Source organism: Ursus maritimus, unplaced genomic scaffold, assembly GCF_017311325.1.
Source record: "Ursus maritimus isolate PB19 unplaced genomic scaffold, ASM1731132v1 scaffold_20, whole genome shotgun sequence".
Taxonomy (NCBI): Eukaryota; Metazoa; Chordata; class Mammalia; order Carnivora; family Ursidae; genus Ursus; species Ursus maritimus.
In genome coordinates this window covers 39,529,330-39,546,456 of record NW_024424453.1, presented here as the reverse complement: position 1 = coordinate 39,546,456, position 17,127 = coordinate 39,529,330, and the positions used below count along the sequence as shown (strand labels likewise).

At 46.9% G+C, this 17,127-nt stretch overlaps 1 protein-coding gene across 7 annotated transcripts in view; it reads left to right on the top strand.

Moving 5' to 3' along the window:
* THRB (thyroid hormone receptor beta) overlaps positions 1-17,127 on the top strand; it is a 369,571-nt gene that overhangs the window by 248,770 nt on the left and 103,674 nt on the right. For all 7 annotated transcript variants that reach the window (XM_040636879.1, XM_040636878.1, XM_040636875.1 and 4 more), the window contains one exon: positions 14,690-14,753. In XM_040636879.1, coding sequence (XP_040492813.1) covers positions 14,732-14,753 — 22 coding nt within the window. In that variant the 5' untranslated portion in view covers positions 14,690-14,731. The remainder of the gene's footprint in view (positions 1-14,689; positions 14,754-17,127) is intronic.

Here is a 17,127-nt window from a genome sequence, read left to right as displayed (position 1 = left end):
AAATGATACTAAAACAAGCTGATGTAGATACTCTGTCCAAACATCCAGATTTCACGGTCAGGATAATTGCAGCCCAATCACCCACCCTACGTACAACCCACATTCTGAAAGACCCTCAGTTCACAGCTGGATCTTGACCAGAAAGACTGGCATGACCCCCATTGCAAGGCGGGCGTAATGACTTGCGGAGCGTCTATGTTTTGTAGAGTTGGGTTTTTTTGGTAACTCTTTCTCTCCCACACACTTCACTTCCATGGCCTTTGCACTTCTACTAGGGTACCAAATACAACATTCTCTAATTAAAATTGCTATGCTCTGTCATCTCTACTGGGCAGTGCTAGCAGATGGAACGAGGAGGACTTAGCCATCCCTGTGCCCGTCGTGGCACCCAGCTGAGTGATGTGCATACGGCGGGTGGGAAGCAGTGTCTCACCATTAAGAGCACTGGCTCTGGGTTGGCATCCCAACTCCTCTCACCAGTCAGGAGATGCAGGGCAAGTTTCTCTGTCTCTCTCACCCTTTGTTTCATCAATGAGCAGAAAACAACTGTGAGCATCTCCTCCTTCAGTTTGGCTATTGATGAGATATTGGCTGTGTCCTCAGGAATTTCCTGGAGACATAGCAGTCCCCAAGAATCTTCCTATATCACAGCATTGCTCACATCTTAGGGACTGCCTAGTGAAATGGTTAAACCCAGGACTCTGAGCAGCCTCCTGACCTTTCAACCAGACCCTCTGTTCTTGGGCAAGCACGTGTCAAGATTGTAAGCAGAGAAACGGGCAGGTGAGCAGAAGGCAGGTTTCACCCTTCCTAGCCTAACAGGGTGTGCTGTTGAGCTCCCCGAGGGAGGGAGAATGGTCCTCATTGAGCTGGCGCTATCCAGCATTTTAATCATAACTTGCTCTCATTGTTCCATACATGTTACTAGATAACCAGAGCATCAGTGAGTTGACAGAAGGTTCACGGGGCTGTGGGCCAAGCAGCATCTCAGTTCACAGCTGCAGACAAACAGAACTCTGGGATATGTGGGACACATGGCCATCCGTAGATGGTAAATGTCAACATGGCTAGAGTCTCCCTGGCATGACAAGTTCAAAAGTGTCAAACCTGTACAAAGCTCTGTTTCACACAAGGTGGCTGCTTGCTTTCCGAAACTGCTGGTCCTGAAAAAGACCAGCATTTGGGGAGGTGTGGAAGTTATTAAGGGAAAGGCATTTAATCCAAATAATCCAAACTCTTGGATTAAACCTTGACCAAAAATATTGTCTGCAGTTCTTTACTGACTAATAGATGTCTCTGGCAGCCCATGACGGCTAAGGCAGGCTCTCCCAGCTCCGACTCCAAACTCAAGCCAGGGAAAATCCAGATGACTGATAAGAAATAACAACAGCCCATGTTTCTTTTTCAGCTTTGGATCTGACACTGGGTGACGCTTTGCTTAAGTGTGCATTTTTAACAGTTTTATTGAGACATAATTCACTCAACAGAGTCCACCAACTGAAAGTGTACAATTCAGTGGATTTTAGTATTTTCACAGAGTTGTACAGTTCTCATCCTAATCTCATCTTAGGGCATCTCCATCACCCCCATAGAACACTTGCTCCCCTTAGCAGTCACTCCCGTCCCTGCGCCAACCCGCCACACACCGGCCCCCCCCGCCCCACCCGAGATCACCACAAATCCGCTCTCTGTCTTCATGTGATTTTTTTTTAACCTAGACATTGCCTGGCGGTCCCTTCCCTTGACTTATAATTAGAATCAAATGATAAGTGTTCCCTCAAAATCTGTCACTTTTGAGAAAATTCATTTTCTTCATGCCTCACTGAGCCTTCCCTCCTCCATTCAGCCCCCGTCTCCACCACCACCTACGGAGGAGAACATCATTCTTCATTTCCCGAGTATTTATTAAGGGCCTGCCTTGTGCCACACACTGAGCACTTGGGGCAATCGGTGAACTAGACAAAGACCGCTGGCCTCAAGGAGCTGACCTCCTAGCACAGGGAGACAGAACAGTAACAAGAAGAAGAAGAAAAGAAGTAAAGCGTGCAGTGTGTTAAGACAAGCTACGTACTGTGGGGAAAGCAAGAGTGGAGCAGGATGAGGGGTGTCGGGAAGGCAGTGCATAGGGAAGCGGCCAGTCACAGCAGGGAGTGGGGTGGTCAAGGTCAGCATCCCTGGGAAGTTGAGGTTTGCAAGACTTAGTGGAGGTGACGGAGGGACTGGAGCAGGTGTCTGGGGTCAAGCATTTTGGGCAGAGGAACAATCCCAGCGCAAAGGCTCATGGTGGGGGCAAGGATAACGTGTTCCAGGAACAGCAAGGAGTTGGTGAAGCTGGAGTAGGGAGCGCAGTAGGAGACCAAGACAGAGAGTCAAATGGGGCAGATGATGGGTGCCCCAGCAGGGTCTCAAGCAGAGAGCTCACCCGCTGACTTACATATATTCTCAAAGGAGCGCTGCAACTGCCATGTTGAAAGGAGATCCAAAGGGAGCCCCAAAACACTATTTTGAGGCCACTTTAGAGCAGTGGTGCCCAACCTTGGCTGCACATCTGAATCCCTTGGGCAGCTTTACAAAATTGAGGCTTGAGTCACAACACACGAACTGACTGAGGATACAGCTGGGCACTGGGACTTTGCAAAGCCACCCAGGTGATTCGAGACGCAGCTCAGGTGGACATTAGTGTTTTAGGAGCTCTAAGGGTTCTCGCCGGTTCAACTTTGCAGCTGGGACACAAAAACCCACAGCTGGCCCTGGCCCCCCTTGGCAAAGCTGTGCCGAGAGGGGACCAGAGACCTCACAGCTGCGGGAGGGCCAAAACCGGAACAGCAGGCGGTGTGCAAACAGGCTGAGGCTGCATGAAGCCCACCTGGGCCAGCAGACCTTGAGGATGTCAGTCCCATTCTCTGACTGGATCCGAACATGAGCCTGATGGGAAAGCCGGGCTTTCTCCCCGCACTTGACAGAAGGCTTATTGTCAGCTGTCAGGGCAGCATAGAAGGGTAAGGCTTGAACCTCAGGAAGTGAGTATGTGACTCATTCAACTGTGTCGTTACAGTGTGCCTGGCATTGTGCAAGGGATGGCTGATAAAAAGATAAGTTCTAACCATCCTTGCCCAAGCCAAATGGCTCAGAGTGAATGCCATATGATATTTCAAAATGTGTTATTTGTGGGAAGCCTTTCAATAAGGTGGGGGGAGGGACCCCTCAGTTGCATATCTGAGCTGTTGGCATTCCTAATTCAGAGGGATGAATAGAACATTATTGTGTTGTATCGGCACGAGTACAGCGGGGAAAAACGATGCCTGGAGCCGCCGTGAGCTGAGCATGAATCAGCAATCTCATTCTATTGTTCAGAAAATAATCACAATGCTGGGAGGATGGAATTTAAGAAACATGCAGAAATGCCCTCCCCCCCCCCCCCCACCCAGCAGGAAACACACTGGCTAAACCGTGGCATCTTGTTTTTGGCTTCCTGAGCTGGAAGGAATGTAAAAATCTTGGAGAGAATTTAGGGAAAGCTGATTTATAAATATGGAAACTACAACCCATAAGAAATGCGAGATGATTTAGATGCAGCGTTGGCACCGCTCGGAGGTGGCACGCCGGGGCCAGAGTGCTCGTTCATTCCCGATCAGGAAGCAGAGCTGCCCGAGCTGCAGTCACGAACACGTATTTCTTGAGTACCTGCTATGCGCTGATCCCTGGGCCAGGAGGTGGGGACAGGAAGGAGGGTGGTCCCCATCTTCTAGCTTCTAATCTTTGGTAATGGGCAGGCAAGTTCAGGGATGCTATAAAGCTGTGAGTGGTTCTCGAACTCCTGCATACACCAGATTCATCGCCTGGAGGGCTTGCTAAAAACACAGCCGCTGGCCCCATCCTCAGAGTTTCTGATGTAGTGAGTCTGGGGGTAGGGCCTGGACATCTACGCTCCCAGGTGATGCTGCCACTGCTGGTCTAGGAGCCACACTTTGAGAAGCCAAGCAAATAAGCACCTGGGCAGGAGAGGGGGGATGAGGGTGTGTTGAGTACAGAAGTCTGTACTTCTGTACAGACTTAAGGTGCAATGGATGTGTTACCACTTTTTAAATGTGTTTGGATTATCAGTGTGCTTTGGATCAGCCCCACTGGCCATGATTTTGCCACCACTGGGAAGGCTGGCAAGAGGCGGGGGCGGAGAGTTCTCTGCAGGCCTGTGAAATCAAACAGGACATAATAGAGCAGGGCTGTGTCCAGTGACTCCTGATCACTCACAGCAGAGGTGAATGGTGTCAGGGGATAAGAGAGTGACAGTAGGGGACCTAACCCCACAGTTGTGTTCATACTTAAGCACTTCTGAGCAGAAATTCTCAACAGAAAAGGCCTCTTCTAGGTTCACAGGCCTGGGACCAGCCCTGGAGAGGGTGAGCAAGGCTTCTCAGCCGAGTCTGCTCTGAACCCCCTTCTTGAGATTAAGAACCACTTTCTCTGCAGCCTCCATGGTTGAGCCCCATACTTACTGTAAGCAGAGTGCAAAGCCAACCTCTTTGGAAATGCAAAGCTCCTTCATACACCATGTCTTGTTATTACTATAAAACTTGAGTGTCTCCGATTCAAAGGTGCCTGGTACCTTGGTAAGCACCTTTCACTGGTAGTGTTCTAGACGAGGCTGACTGTGCTGGTCAGGAATGGAGAAATGGGGTTGCCTGCCCAGTGGCAGGGCAGCCTACCAAAGTGGCACCTCGATTTCTCTCACATGTTCCCAAATGGTGTAGGCTGGTGGCTCCCGACACGTGATCCCTGGAGAGCATAGTCAGATCACCTGGGAACTTGTTAGAAATGCAGACCCTCAGACCCACACCCCTCCACCCAAGACTGGCTAAATCAGAATCTTTGGGGGTGGAGCCCAACAATCTGTTTTAACAAGCCCTCCAGGTGCTTGCCAAAGTTTGAGAACCACTCGTTTAGTGTATATGTGGCTTCATGGCCACATAGAACTCAGAAACGAAACAGAATAGAAAAGCAGGCGACCCCCCTCTTTAGATCTACTGAGATACCCATACAACTCTTCCGGCATGTTTACCAGCTCGTGCTCATCAGTCAGATTTCTACCGAAGGACTCACTACCGGGCCACCGCTGGCATCCCTGTAACTCCCAGTGAAAATGTGACTTACTGCAATTCCCCTTCTTAAACAATGCAAGGGCTGTGCTCTTTCACTGTTTAGAGACTTTATCATAGCCGCCCCTGTGACAGGAGCTCAGGAGACACTACTGACTGATGGTCAAATCTTGTTTGTTCCCAACACTGGCCTAAATCCTGCAAAGGCCTCACCCTGTCTCTCACTCTCTTACTCTCTACTCCACAGTAGTAAGCCAGGCCGACTTGCTCAGCAACATTAAATTGAAAAGACAAATTATGTGGCCATGGCCTCACAGAGAGTGAAGGGTGGACAGAGATCATGTAAACCCCAGACTTGAAGTTTTCACTGATTCCCGAAACTGTTACAACCCTGGTTCCCAAACTCTGTACCGAGGTACCCTGGGAGTGCCATGGCAGACCCATAGTTACACAATGGAATGTGTTTAATTTTTAAGGGAAACACAGCAACAGCTGTCAGACCCCACTGTCAGGCACCACGCAAATACTACTGTGAGGCTATTTGGACTTTATTACTTAGCAAATAGAAAGTTTGTTTCTTTTGACCTGGGGTCACTGTGAACAAATTACTAAAACACTAATGGTGTCACGAACTGAGGAAGTTAGGATCTCTGTGTCCCAGAATCACTGACTCCAGGAGGAGGGCTATATGGACTTACACACTTACTGGTCAGAATCATACATTTGAGCCAGCACATTGAAGGAAATATACATTCTAATTTTAACTTAAATATCAGGGAATAAAAACATAAGAAAATTTAACTATGTGACTCTTTCAGGGGCTTTTCCTTCTTATCTCCCACCTAAATCTGCCCATCTCCGCCCCTGCCTCAACCCTTCACTAGGGTTCCTGTAGTTATTTTGAAATAACAACCGGAATTCTCATTCAGTGCCCCAGCCCTTCCTTTATGACTTAGATGTAATGGATTCATTCTTACAAATTTGAACTGTGCATTCGTTCTGGTGCATTCCTAAAAATCACCTTTAAAACAGATTGTTAAAAGGCAAAATCCAGCTGCGTGTGCTGTACTATGCACATGACACCTCACAAGAAACCACCGCCTTTACCAATGAAGTTCGCCCAAAGGACCTTCGTCAAGCAGTATCAAACAGGAGCCCAGCGAAGGCGAGACTGGAGACAATGTAAAGTTATGAAGTCTCTTTCCGTAGGAACTTTGTAACGTAGTCCCCCGCCCCCTCCCACCATTTAGCATTTAGGAAGTGCTAAGCAATCATAACGGTATTTGTTAGGAGAATTCTGTTTTCATCTTCAAGGAATTTTAGGGGCAAATCAGTCTTCCTAAGACCTCCTTAGGGAAGGTGATTCTTTTTAGCTGAGGCTGAGAACCTGCAAGGAGCTCACTGCAGACTCCAGAGGCCGCGGGATATAGATGCTCCCTCTGCCAAAGGCTGTCCGGGGTCAGGGGGTGGGCGGTGGGGGGGTGGGGGAGCGTGTTCTTGTTTGTTGTTGTTGTCTTATTCATCATCAAATACTTTTAAGAAATCAATAATAAGTCGTTTGCTTCAGTCCTAATGTTTTATTTTCACATTCTCGTTTGTTGTTTTTCATGCGTGTGTCTTAGTGAGTCACCTAACCAAAATTATATATCCAAGCATCTGGTGCTTCTGCGTGGTACCCTCATTCCTCGGGAGTTATTTAATTCCCCTGCCATGATGAATTCGTTTCCAGTCCCTTCAACACACACACACACACACACACACACACACGCACGCACACACAAACACACACACAGGCGCACAAGCACACGCACTGTATTTTCGTTGGCACAGGGAAGCTACCCTACTCTCCACCAGGTGTCAGTAGAGGCAGTTTCAACCGCTTGCTTTGGCCAACAGGGCCTCTGTTGAAGTTATTTCTCCTGCTGTGTCAGACGTTTCCTCAAACCACCCATCTGCTTCCTCTTAAGAAACTAGCGTCCACTCTGAGAAGCGTTCAGAGATGCTGGTCCACCTGCAGAGAAAGGTAGCTCGGAGGAAAGTGCGCTGTAAACCTAGGCGGTGGTCAAGTTGATTCTCATGAAACTTTTACTGGCTCGTTTCTTCTTCTTGACTTTTCTATCACAACATTATGTGGCTACAGATTGTTCCAAGTTCCACTCAGGGTGACAATAAAGTGAATGTAACAGATGGTTCTAGATTCACGGGGGGCATTTTTGTTTGCTTTAAAGCTCAGTCTGAGCCCAAGAGCCCCACTGCTACCACTGCCTACCACCTAGTCCTCAAAGCAGGAAACAGGATTTTTCTCAGGCTGTGGCCCAAGAAGCTAGCACGCAAGGATGGAAGAGTACCACCATGGGTCAACATTCCACTTTGAGGTGGATGACCTTGTCCCCATCCTGAGAACGTTGACTCTGAATGTCCCCTGTGTCATTCTGTTGGTAAGTAGCAGGACCCACACTCTTCCCATGCCACAGTGACTTTGCCTGGGAGAGAGAGAAGGAAAAAGAATGGAAGAGAGAAAGAAGGGGACAAGGATTTGGCATGGACATAGGTTAAAATGAAGAACAGAAATGAGCCTCACAACAAGATTGTTGGATATGAATTAAAAGGGGTGGGTGGGGTGGAAGTCAAGGCTAATCATTTTACCAAGAACAAAAAAAAAAAAAAAAAAAATCAGCCACAGCAAATTAGACTCAAGTTCAATTACAGATCCTGGTTGTGTTATCTCACTCTCCAAGCACAAAACACTTACAGCAACTGCTAAAAATCTCAAATGAAAATTATAGCTTTGCCATTCAATAGTCATTTACTGATGTCTCCTATGTGGGGCCCTAGTGGCTTGCCCACCAGATCCAGCAGAGGAATTCTGTCCCTGCCTTCTTCCCCTAGAGGTGATCCACTCAGACTAACATCTGGGCCACAGCACAAGTACGAGCTACTACTTTTTCCCACATCTTTATCGCAGCCTTATGTTCCCTTTTAACCAGCCCCATTCCCAGTCTAACAGTGCTGGCTTTTTAAATTCTTCCTCTTATTGATTTTTTCTTACACAACACTGCCAAGTAGGGTTAGTTTTACCAAGTGCGAAAGGTGGATCATAGTGTGGTTTGATTTGAATACACCTCGCCTCTGTTCTCTTCTATTTGAGCTCTTATTACCATCATCATAAATTCAACCATTATATATTCACTTCACTGGAACCTACATTTACTATTAAAATGCAAAGACCCCAGCAAAGGACAACTGGGACTGATTTAGGAAGTTATAGAATTGGGGACAAATTCATCTGGGTCCCAACCTTCTTTGTTCTCCATAACAAATTTAAATGACCATGAAAGGTAACCTTGAAAGGTAAGAAAATTCCCAAAAGGTAAAATTAAGTCTGGAAAGAGGAGAATGGCAGGTGGGAGAAAAGAGAAATTTCACCTCCATTTTATCTTGGTGATGATGGGGTCTAGAGAGGTGGACTTCTGTGTTGTTATAAGGTCTTTAAACCATCTCAGGGAACCTCAAAGTTGAGGCCATATAGTAGCTCCAATTTCTCACACCTTAGGGATGATTGGGCCTGGCCAGGAGATTGGTAGATCATAATAGTGACTACAATAGTGATGAAATCTTCCGAAACCCTATGTTGATGTCCTACTGTTAAATCTACAAAGAATTTTCAAGTCCCCTTGGCCCTCATCATAACCCTGAAGGGTGGAATTGTGACATCATTTTCTAAATGAGACTCAGAGAGATAAGGAGTCTGTCTGAGATGGCCGAGCTACTGAGTTGAGTCCCTAAAGCATCTGGAACGATGGCCAATCTGGGGGTCTTTCCTCTATACCTGGGCTTGGACTTGTTCTCAAAAATGTTTCCCAAATGTCAGAGTCAAAGTTTTGATGGAAATGGGCCCTTCCCTGTGAGGGTCAGGGGATAGAAAGGGAAATTTCAGAAGGCAGAGGATGTTCAAAATGGGGGCACAAGGCACCCAATGGAGACCCACAACCTCACTGCCCTCCTCGCGTGAGGCGCAGACCACTCTGAAGACACGGCCATTTGCCTTCACCCAGCTGTGTTTCCAGGTGCCACAGACAGAACAATGGCAAGGCCAGACGGGATGGTGACGGGGGGTGATGGGGGGGGGGGGGGGAGCCGTGCTCTGGCCCTAACCCGTAAACCCCAGCAGTGCCCAATGCCCTACAATACCAAATAAACTTAGTAAAAACAGTTGCTTGCTAGGTAAACACAACTTCAAGACACATCCCCAAGCATTGCCCTCTACTCATATTGCCATGATCTCTGAAATCCTTCTATCTAGGAAGAATGGATTATCCATGTTTGTTCAATGTCAGGTGAGAGGGTGGGTGTGTCCTCCTTTGAAAGCCTTCCTGGTGTTAATGGTCTCAGCTTAGAGTCCTTGGTAACGTAACATTCAGGCATCTGACCTCTTGAACTGAACCAGGAGATTTGCCCGTGAAGGTTACCCCCACCCCTCAGTGCACTCATGGTTCCCCTGGACAGCCCATGAAGCACCTGTTCACGCGTTAACAGACAAGCCCTGCAGATCTCACTGTTCTGATGCATCAGGCCACATGATACTCTGGTATCCTCATGCCTGAGAGAGCCAAGGAGAAGCACACTAAGAAAGATGGCCTTGAAAAGGCCACCAACACCCTCCTCAGAAAAGGTTGCTGTAAAGACGTGAGGGGGATGTGGTGTTTCATGTTAATTATGTACAGACTGTATAAGCAATGACTCAGTCCATATGGAAAGATTTTTCAAGGGGTAATTTTTACAGTTGTCCCTTTAATGTTGTCATTTCTCTAGGGAAAAGGGAAACATAAGGGGACAAACGGGTGTGCAGTCTGAGCACCTGCACTGGTGTTTTACAAGATGGAGTTAGGGGTGCTTTCTCTGGCCCTAGTCTAGCTTTGCGACCTTGAACACTAAGACAGGAAAATAGCAATGATCCCGCATGAAGAGGTGCCACCAAAGGGGTTAGCCTCCTGAGGAGTCCTCCTCCACACTGCAGCAGAGTTATCTTTCTCAAATCGGGCCGTTCTCCTCAGGACCTTCCCTAGCTCCCTAGTTCCCATACAATGAAGTCTGAATTCCATGGCAAACCTTTCAAGACCCTTCACCATCTGACCCCCTTGCAGCTTCCTTCTTGGGCATGTTCTCTTCCCTCCACACCCCAAATCATGTGTCCTGTGCCAAGATGCTCTACCTTTTGTTCTTTTGTGAATCATGAGCCATACTCTTTATTCTCCACCTGGAAAATATTCTGGCTCATTTTTCAAAGCCAAGCTCAAATGTCACCGTAGGTCCTCCTCATACAGATAGAATTAATCACTCTCTCCTCGGTACCTCCAAACAGTTGACCTCTGGTCAACTCTTCTGCCACTAAGGTGTAGGTTGGTCCTTCATCTAAGCCCCCCAGGGGCAGGCAACATGGATAACTTATCTCACATGATCCAGAGATTGTGATGGTGTCTGATGGCATAAATGGAGGGCCCTAGACCAAATCTTGGGGTTGGAGGATTCCTCTTTAGCCTTCAGCCTTGCTTCTCTGAAACCCACCGTCCTTCCACCCACAAAAGGATCTACTGCTTGTAGGTCCTGTTTGCTTTGCCCCTGATCAAAAATAGCTCACACCGTTGCAGGATTTCTCTGCCTTTAGTTTCCACAGTTCTTGGTCATGCCGCTTGGAAGAATGAAGAGGTAGAGCAGATGAAGAGTGGTGGGCAGCAAAGCAAAGTTTATTGAGCAAGAGGACAAAGCTCCTGGGGATGGAGGGGACCCAAGAGGGCTGCCCTTGGAGTTTCTAAGTTGAGGGGGTTTTATGAGCTCTTTTGCGGAACTATCTTAGGCAACGGGTGCCAAGTAGGGCCAGTCAGGGCCTTGGTCACGTATCTGTCTGCCTATTAGGTTAATGTCCATGTGTTGATGGTCTTTTTCTTGTTGCTGACATCTGAGAGCTTATGTCTTAACTGCCCCTTGGCCGTGATAGTGACAAATGCTTTGTGGTTAATTGTCTTATTTTAGGACATTTTGCAGAAGTCATTTCAGCAAAGACTGCAAAACAGAATGCTAGTTCAGTCCTGTCTAAGCAGTAAAACAGGATGTCAGTGCTGTTTTATTTTAGCTGTCCTGAGTCCCCATTTTCTTGCTGGGGACACTGGCCCTGACTACCTAATTGTCCAACGAACTCCTAACAGCATGTCTCCTTTTCATTCTAGTCAATAGATTGTATTTGTATCAATTTATGTCTTTTCCATGAGCTTTTGCATTTTAACAACGATCAAAGCCTGCAGCCAAAATTTAATATGGCATCTACAGATGGGTTGTGGAGGGAGTGGGGTGTCCGCAAATCCCCCGAAAATATTTGCCAAATCGTCTACCTGTCTTTCAAGGGAAGGGGCCTGTAACTTTCATTATACTCTTTGAGTAGAGCAGACCCTCTCCCCAGCCCCGCCGAAAACAGTTGAGATCGGCTGAGCTAAAGGAATGAAGCTTTAGAGAAGAACTTTAAGGTGAAGTGTGGAGCAGGCCTTTAGCATGTCCCTGGAGCCATATCGCACCCCTGGCACCTGCTTTGGTGCAGAATAAAGACTCTGGTCTTCTCAAGAGAGGCTTAACCTATCCTGAGAACAAGAGCAGCCCGAGGTCGGGAGAAGGTGCGCCTTTGTGCATTTTCTCTGGCCTGGAGATGTGCACCTTCTTCCACCTAAGGTTGAGCAGAGAAAGTCCCCCGTCCCCTCAGCGGTCCCCAGCAGCATCTCTCCAGCCATCCTCTGTCCACAGACACCCTTAATTCTTTCCACATAACAGCCCCCCAGGAATTCGAAGACCATCCCCTAACCTTCATGTGACTGCTCCCTTTCCTAGGCTCCCTTCCACATTTCTTTAAGATGTGGTTTCCATCAGCCTGGACATTGTACTTGAGGCTTTCTCTTAAAATACAGCAGCCCAGACATGGCCTGGCTGTTGTCCTATGGGCTACGTTTCCATCCATGCAGCCCAAGATGGCCTTTGAGCTCACAGTAGGTTGCATGGAGCCCAGTGTCTCCCAGAGTCCCTGGACCTACTTCCTACGTGTTTGTAATAATTGCATTTGCTTTCCAGTTTCAGAAAACTCAACAACAACTTCTCCGTCATTTGTATTTTTTTAATATAAATGCATCTTAGGTGTTTTGGAGGTGAATGCCCATTTTTCCATTCTTCCAAGGGGAATGAGTTTCACCTAAGGGACATGGCATTGGACTGAGAGTGCTAAGTGGGCAGAAGAAGGCGCACCCCCGAGTGATTCTCCACACCACCTCTTGGCACCCCACATGTGCCTGGCCAGTGGGCTCTGCCTCCCCAGCCAGCTTGTAAAATGGATTATAAATTCCTGGAGGGCCAAGAGCCTCTGTCTTAACCTACTTGTACCACCGGTGGTTGTCCCAGTAGTAAATGTCCATATAGCATCCACCCCAGTGTCTTATTATTTCTACTTCCTTAATGTCACTTGAGTCCCTCGCCCTCCGCTGCCACCATCCTAGTTCTAGCCACCTTCGCCTCTCCCCTACACCTGCCCTAGCCCTCTGACTGGTCTGCTTTGGCTCAGTAGCGTGGCAGCTTTAAAAATATCAATTAGATACTCAAACTTCCCCACTTAAAACTGCATTAATTAAAAGAATTACCCAGAGTAGTCCCTGTGCCTCAAGCACAAGAATGAGAAGCATTAAATCATGACCTGTGGAAAGGCCTAGCGAAGAGAGCCTTCGGGTCCGCAGTCACCTCCACTGAGAAGCCTCTCTGGATTGCACCAGGCAGAAGTGACCTCTGCCCCCTTTGTGTCCCAGGCTGCTCTGAAGAGACACTTAAGGGGAAACCTGCATACATTTTTGCATTTTTTAACCTGATTCTCTCCCTGTTGGATTAGAAGCCCCTGGTGGACAGGCCCAGGTGCCGTCTTTGGGCAAAGCCTGGGGGACTGCCTGAGCAAACTAGGCCTTCAGTCCGGGCCGCTGGACTGACCCACCGAATAAATGAATGATTTATGTAAAAGGAATGTTCTCCATCCCGGTGGAGCTCGCCGAGGAGACTAAACGGAGTGCCATTTTCCCCCTCAATTGGTGCTGAGATGCTGAAGCTGTGAGAGGAGCTACCCTTTGAGGGTCCCAGGACACAGACCCCCGCCGGGTCTAACTGAACACTCTTCCCTGCGCATGAGCGGTGGGACTTGCTGAACAAATGATGTGCAGACCGTGACTCAGCCCTTCCGGGACAGAGAGCTGCCTTCCAACCCGACGCCACCTGACGCCTCCTCCTCACTGACCTGCTCAGTGAGACCTTTCACCAAGTTTGCTTCCTTTCCTGACCAAAAACAAACAAACAAACCAAAAAAAAAAAAAACACAAAAAAACTCAGCTTTCTTTATTTTTAAGCTCTTTAGACTTCGTTTCTCCTTTGACCCCACGATCAGCTGGTGAGCCCCAGGTTCTGGGGGACCTTCTCTGTGTCCACTCCTCAGGACAGAGCGCTGCGCTGACCCCACTCTATGTCATACGACAGCCAGGAAAAGAGGCCCCGGACACCTGCCTACTCTGGAGGGTTCTTAGACTTTCCTGCAATTACATTATAAAACTCTAGAGGTCATTGAAGGAGAATAGCACTAAATACAAGCAAATTCCAAAGTACTATAGTCATAGCAATACTAGTATAGTATTAGTGCTTTAGCAATGGTAATCATATAGTAATAGTAACGGTAAGACTAAATGAAAACAGTACTGAATAGGCAAGTTCGTACGAAATTTTGTGGTGACAATATTTTTAAAGCCATAATCAGATTTTTTTCTCTTGTTCTTGGGTACTTTCTACTTCACACACAATACCTTTCTGTAGGTCATATGCCTGTTCAATTGAAACTTTGGAAACAAAGATTTTTTTTTAACCTGGTGGTATAGCAAGAACACAACTGGGATTTTATAGTTTCACCTTTGAGATCATAAAAAGGACACAAAACGATTTGGACACATTTGTATTCATATTTTACTTTAATATCGGTGTTATCAGTCAAGACTCCTGGTTGCAAGTGGCAGAAACCTGACTTGAACCAGCTTATGTAAACACAGGAACTGTTTGCTCAGGAAGGATTGAGGAACCAAACCCTTGAAGGGACAGGAGGGACACCACCTGGCCTCAGGGAGAGCTGGAAGCAGGGATTGGAGGCCACTGCACGAATCTGAGATTGACCCTTCTCACTTGGAGAAGGAAGGATCTAGACTGAAGATGTTAGTCCATCCCAGCCACTCTCGGCAAAAGCAGCAAGTCAGTGTGCTGGTAGCATTCTTGAAACTTGACATGGAAAAACAGATATGTGATTCTGAATAAAATATAACGTTAAAGAGTATTGTAGAAGGAACCCTAAAATTATAATTAAAATATCTTGTAAATTTACACGTATCACAGAGCCTACCGACGCTTCAATTTCCCTAGTTGTGAGTTGAGAGTAATGAATTGCCTCAAGCTAATTAATGCATGTGATATTGTTTGAAACAAAAACATTATGGAAAATACAGGTTATAACCTGTGGTATTTTTTTCTTGTCTTTTTCTTTATAGGAGGTGTCAGTGAAAAAAAAGGTCCAGAATGATTACTAACCTATGACTCCCAACAGTATGACAGGTATCTATTTTTTTTAAATTTTCTTTGCATGTCTCCATTTTTGTTCCACCTAGAGAGAAACACAGGGTTTCTAAAAGAAACCTAGAAGTCTTAGAAACAATTATTTCCAGTATTACTAAATGCAGATACATCCTGTGAATACATACCGACAAAGGAGCTTTCGTCTTCTTCAGAAACAATGAGATGCATCATCACCAGAAACCTGGTGAGGAAATGATAATTCACAGTAAAAAGCTAGTTTTTAGCTATCCTGAGATTGCACACTAGACACGTTGACTCTTTGCATTTACTTAGACCAATATAATAAAGAGCTCTGCACACTTAATGACTAGAGTCCAGGCATCTTCCCCCAAATGGGCTGTTTATTCCATTTAACAGTAGAGTCAGAATGAAATATGATTAGATTACAGCAGGTAAATGAGGTAAAAACTCTTAGCAAGGGACAAAGGAGACAGAATGACCTCCAAGGATGATAAGGTTGCAATAGTGTGAATTTTTTGTGCAACACAGAGAGCAGGGGTTGCAAACTCAAAGGCCCCCAGGGCCAGGCAGATAACACCAATGCCAGAAAAGGGTTGGGTGTCAGGGAAAACAACAAACAAAGCTGGAAATATTTGGGTTCTGTCTGAAGAGCAGCCATTCCTCCCCCTAGGTGATCACTGACAAACAGGGACAAAGCCCAGAATGCCCAGAGATTTCAAATTTCCAAAAGAAGTTGGAAATCCATATTTTAAATGAAATATACCCCCACAAATATTAACAATTAACTTATAAAAATGTCAAAGAGTCAGGGGCCCATCAAAACATGTCTGCTGATTAGAATGAATCCAAGGGCCATCAGTTTACAACCTCTGCTATCTACCTTCCAGCCCATCACCAAGCCCCTACCCATTCCTGTGGTTCCCATGGCAGCAGGGCAGACACCCATAGACCTCTGTGTGTCATGAGTATAGCTTGACCTTTGGTAATCCATTCATGTCATGACAGACTAAACATGCAGGACAATTCCTCCAAGAATCCATTCCCCAGTAGACCTGAGAAACTGAAGTGACATAAAGCTCCACTCAGCCTTCTGCAAGTTTGGAAGCCTCCGAGTGACCATACACTGCCTCTCTCAGCATCACTGCCCTGCCCTTCTACCCACCTACACTGGAGCTCTTGGTGCCGCACAAAAGATGGAGTGCCGGAACAAACCAGAATGATTCACACCAGTAAGTGAGGGCCTCAGAACCACATCTCATCATTTCCTCCTATTTTTACTCATGAACAGGCCTCAAAACATACCCACCCCCTTTCTACTGCACTGCCAACCCAGACAAAATCCTCTCCCACTTAAATCTCACCCGTTCTATGTCATAAACCTGGTTGTTCAGTGGAAAATTCGTACAGATCAACCTTAGCTAGCTCGTCCATGTTTACCGATGAGTGAGAATCTCAGCCAGAAGGAACGAAGCCTAACGTCTCTGCAGGCACAGGCACGTGAGAGCACAGATATCAGACAGCAGGAAGCCACCCTGCAAAACCTGGGGAGAGTCTCCCCCCACGGAGACAGGATGGTGTGGGATCAAGTGCAACACAGGGGTGGCTCTATGCTCCATGATAATCCGCCCACTAGAAAAGGCTTCCAAAGATACAGTCTCAAAGAACATACGTGTCTGAGACGTACCAAAATGGCAAAGCTTGGTGTAAAAGTGGGTAATACCATTGGTTTCACTTGCCCTGGGGTTGGTTCCAGATTGAATCCAGAAGTAAGCATCCATCCCAGGTTCCTACAGAGCAGGGGGTCAGCAATTTTTTTTAAAGAGCCATAGAGTAAAGCTCTCCAGCCTTGCCGACTATTCAGCTCTGCCACCGTGCAGGAAAAGCCACGGACTGCACAGACGCATATGGGTTGCATGTGTTTCAACAAAACTTTATTTACAAAACAGGCAGCAGGCCAGCTTGAGCCCAAGGACTGTAGTTTGTTCCCCAACCCCACTCCCTGTCTAGAGTCCAAGGTAGTCCAAACCATCTTATTGTTGAGGAGAACAAGGCAAAGTCAGGGGGTCTCCAGGACTGAGCTGGGAATCTAGGCTTACCCCAGCACAATTCTAAACTGAGCCAGCTTTTCAGCTGACCTTGTAGAAGCCAAGATGGCTTCCTTGCATCCTGAGCTGGAACCGCAGGTGCCTCCCAGTGGAGGAGGGAGTTTCTGCTTCCCAGCATTTGCTTCCTAGTGTAGAAACTAACAGTAGTTTTCTATTTGCAAAAGAAATCGATTCCATACACACATAATGCTCAGTGCATGTTAATGGACTCTGCTGAGAAAATTACTACTTTAGACTCCCTTGTTTGTGGACGAAATAAAACAGTATCCTTTTCCCTCTCTCTTTGG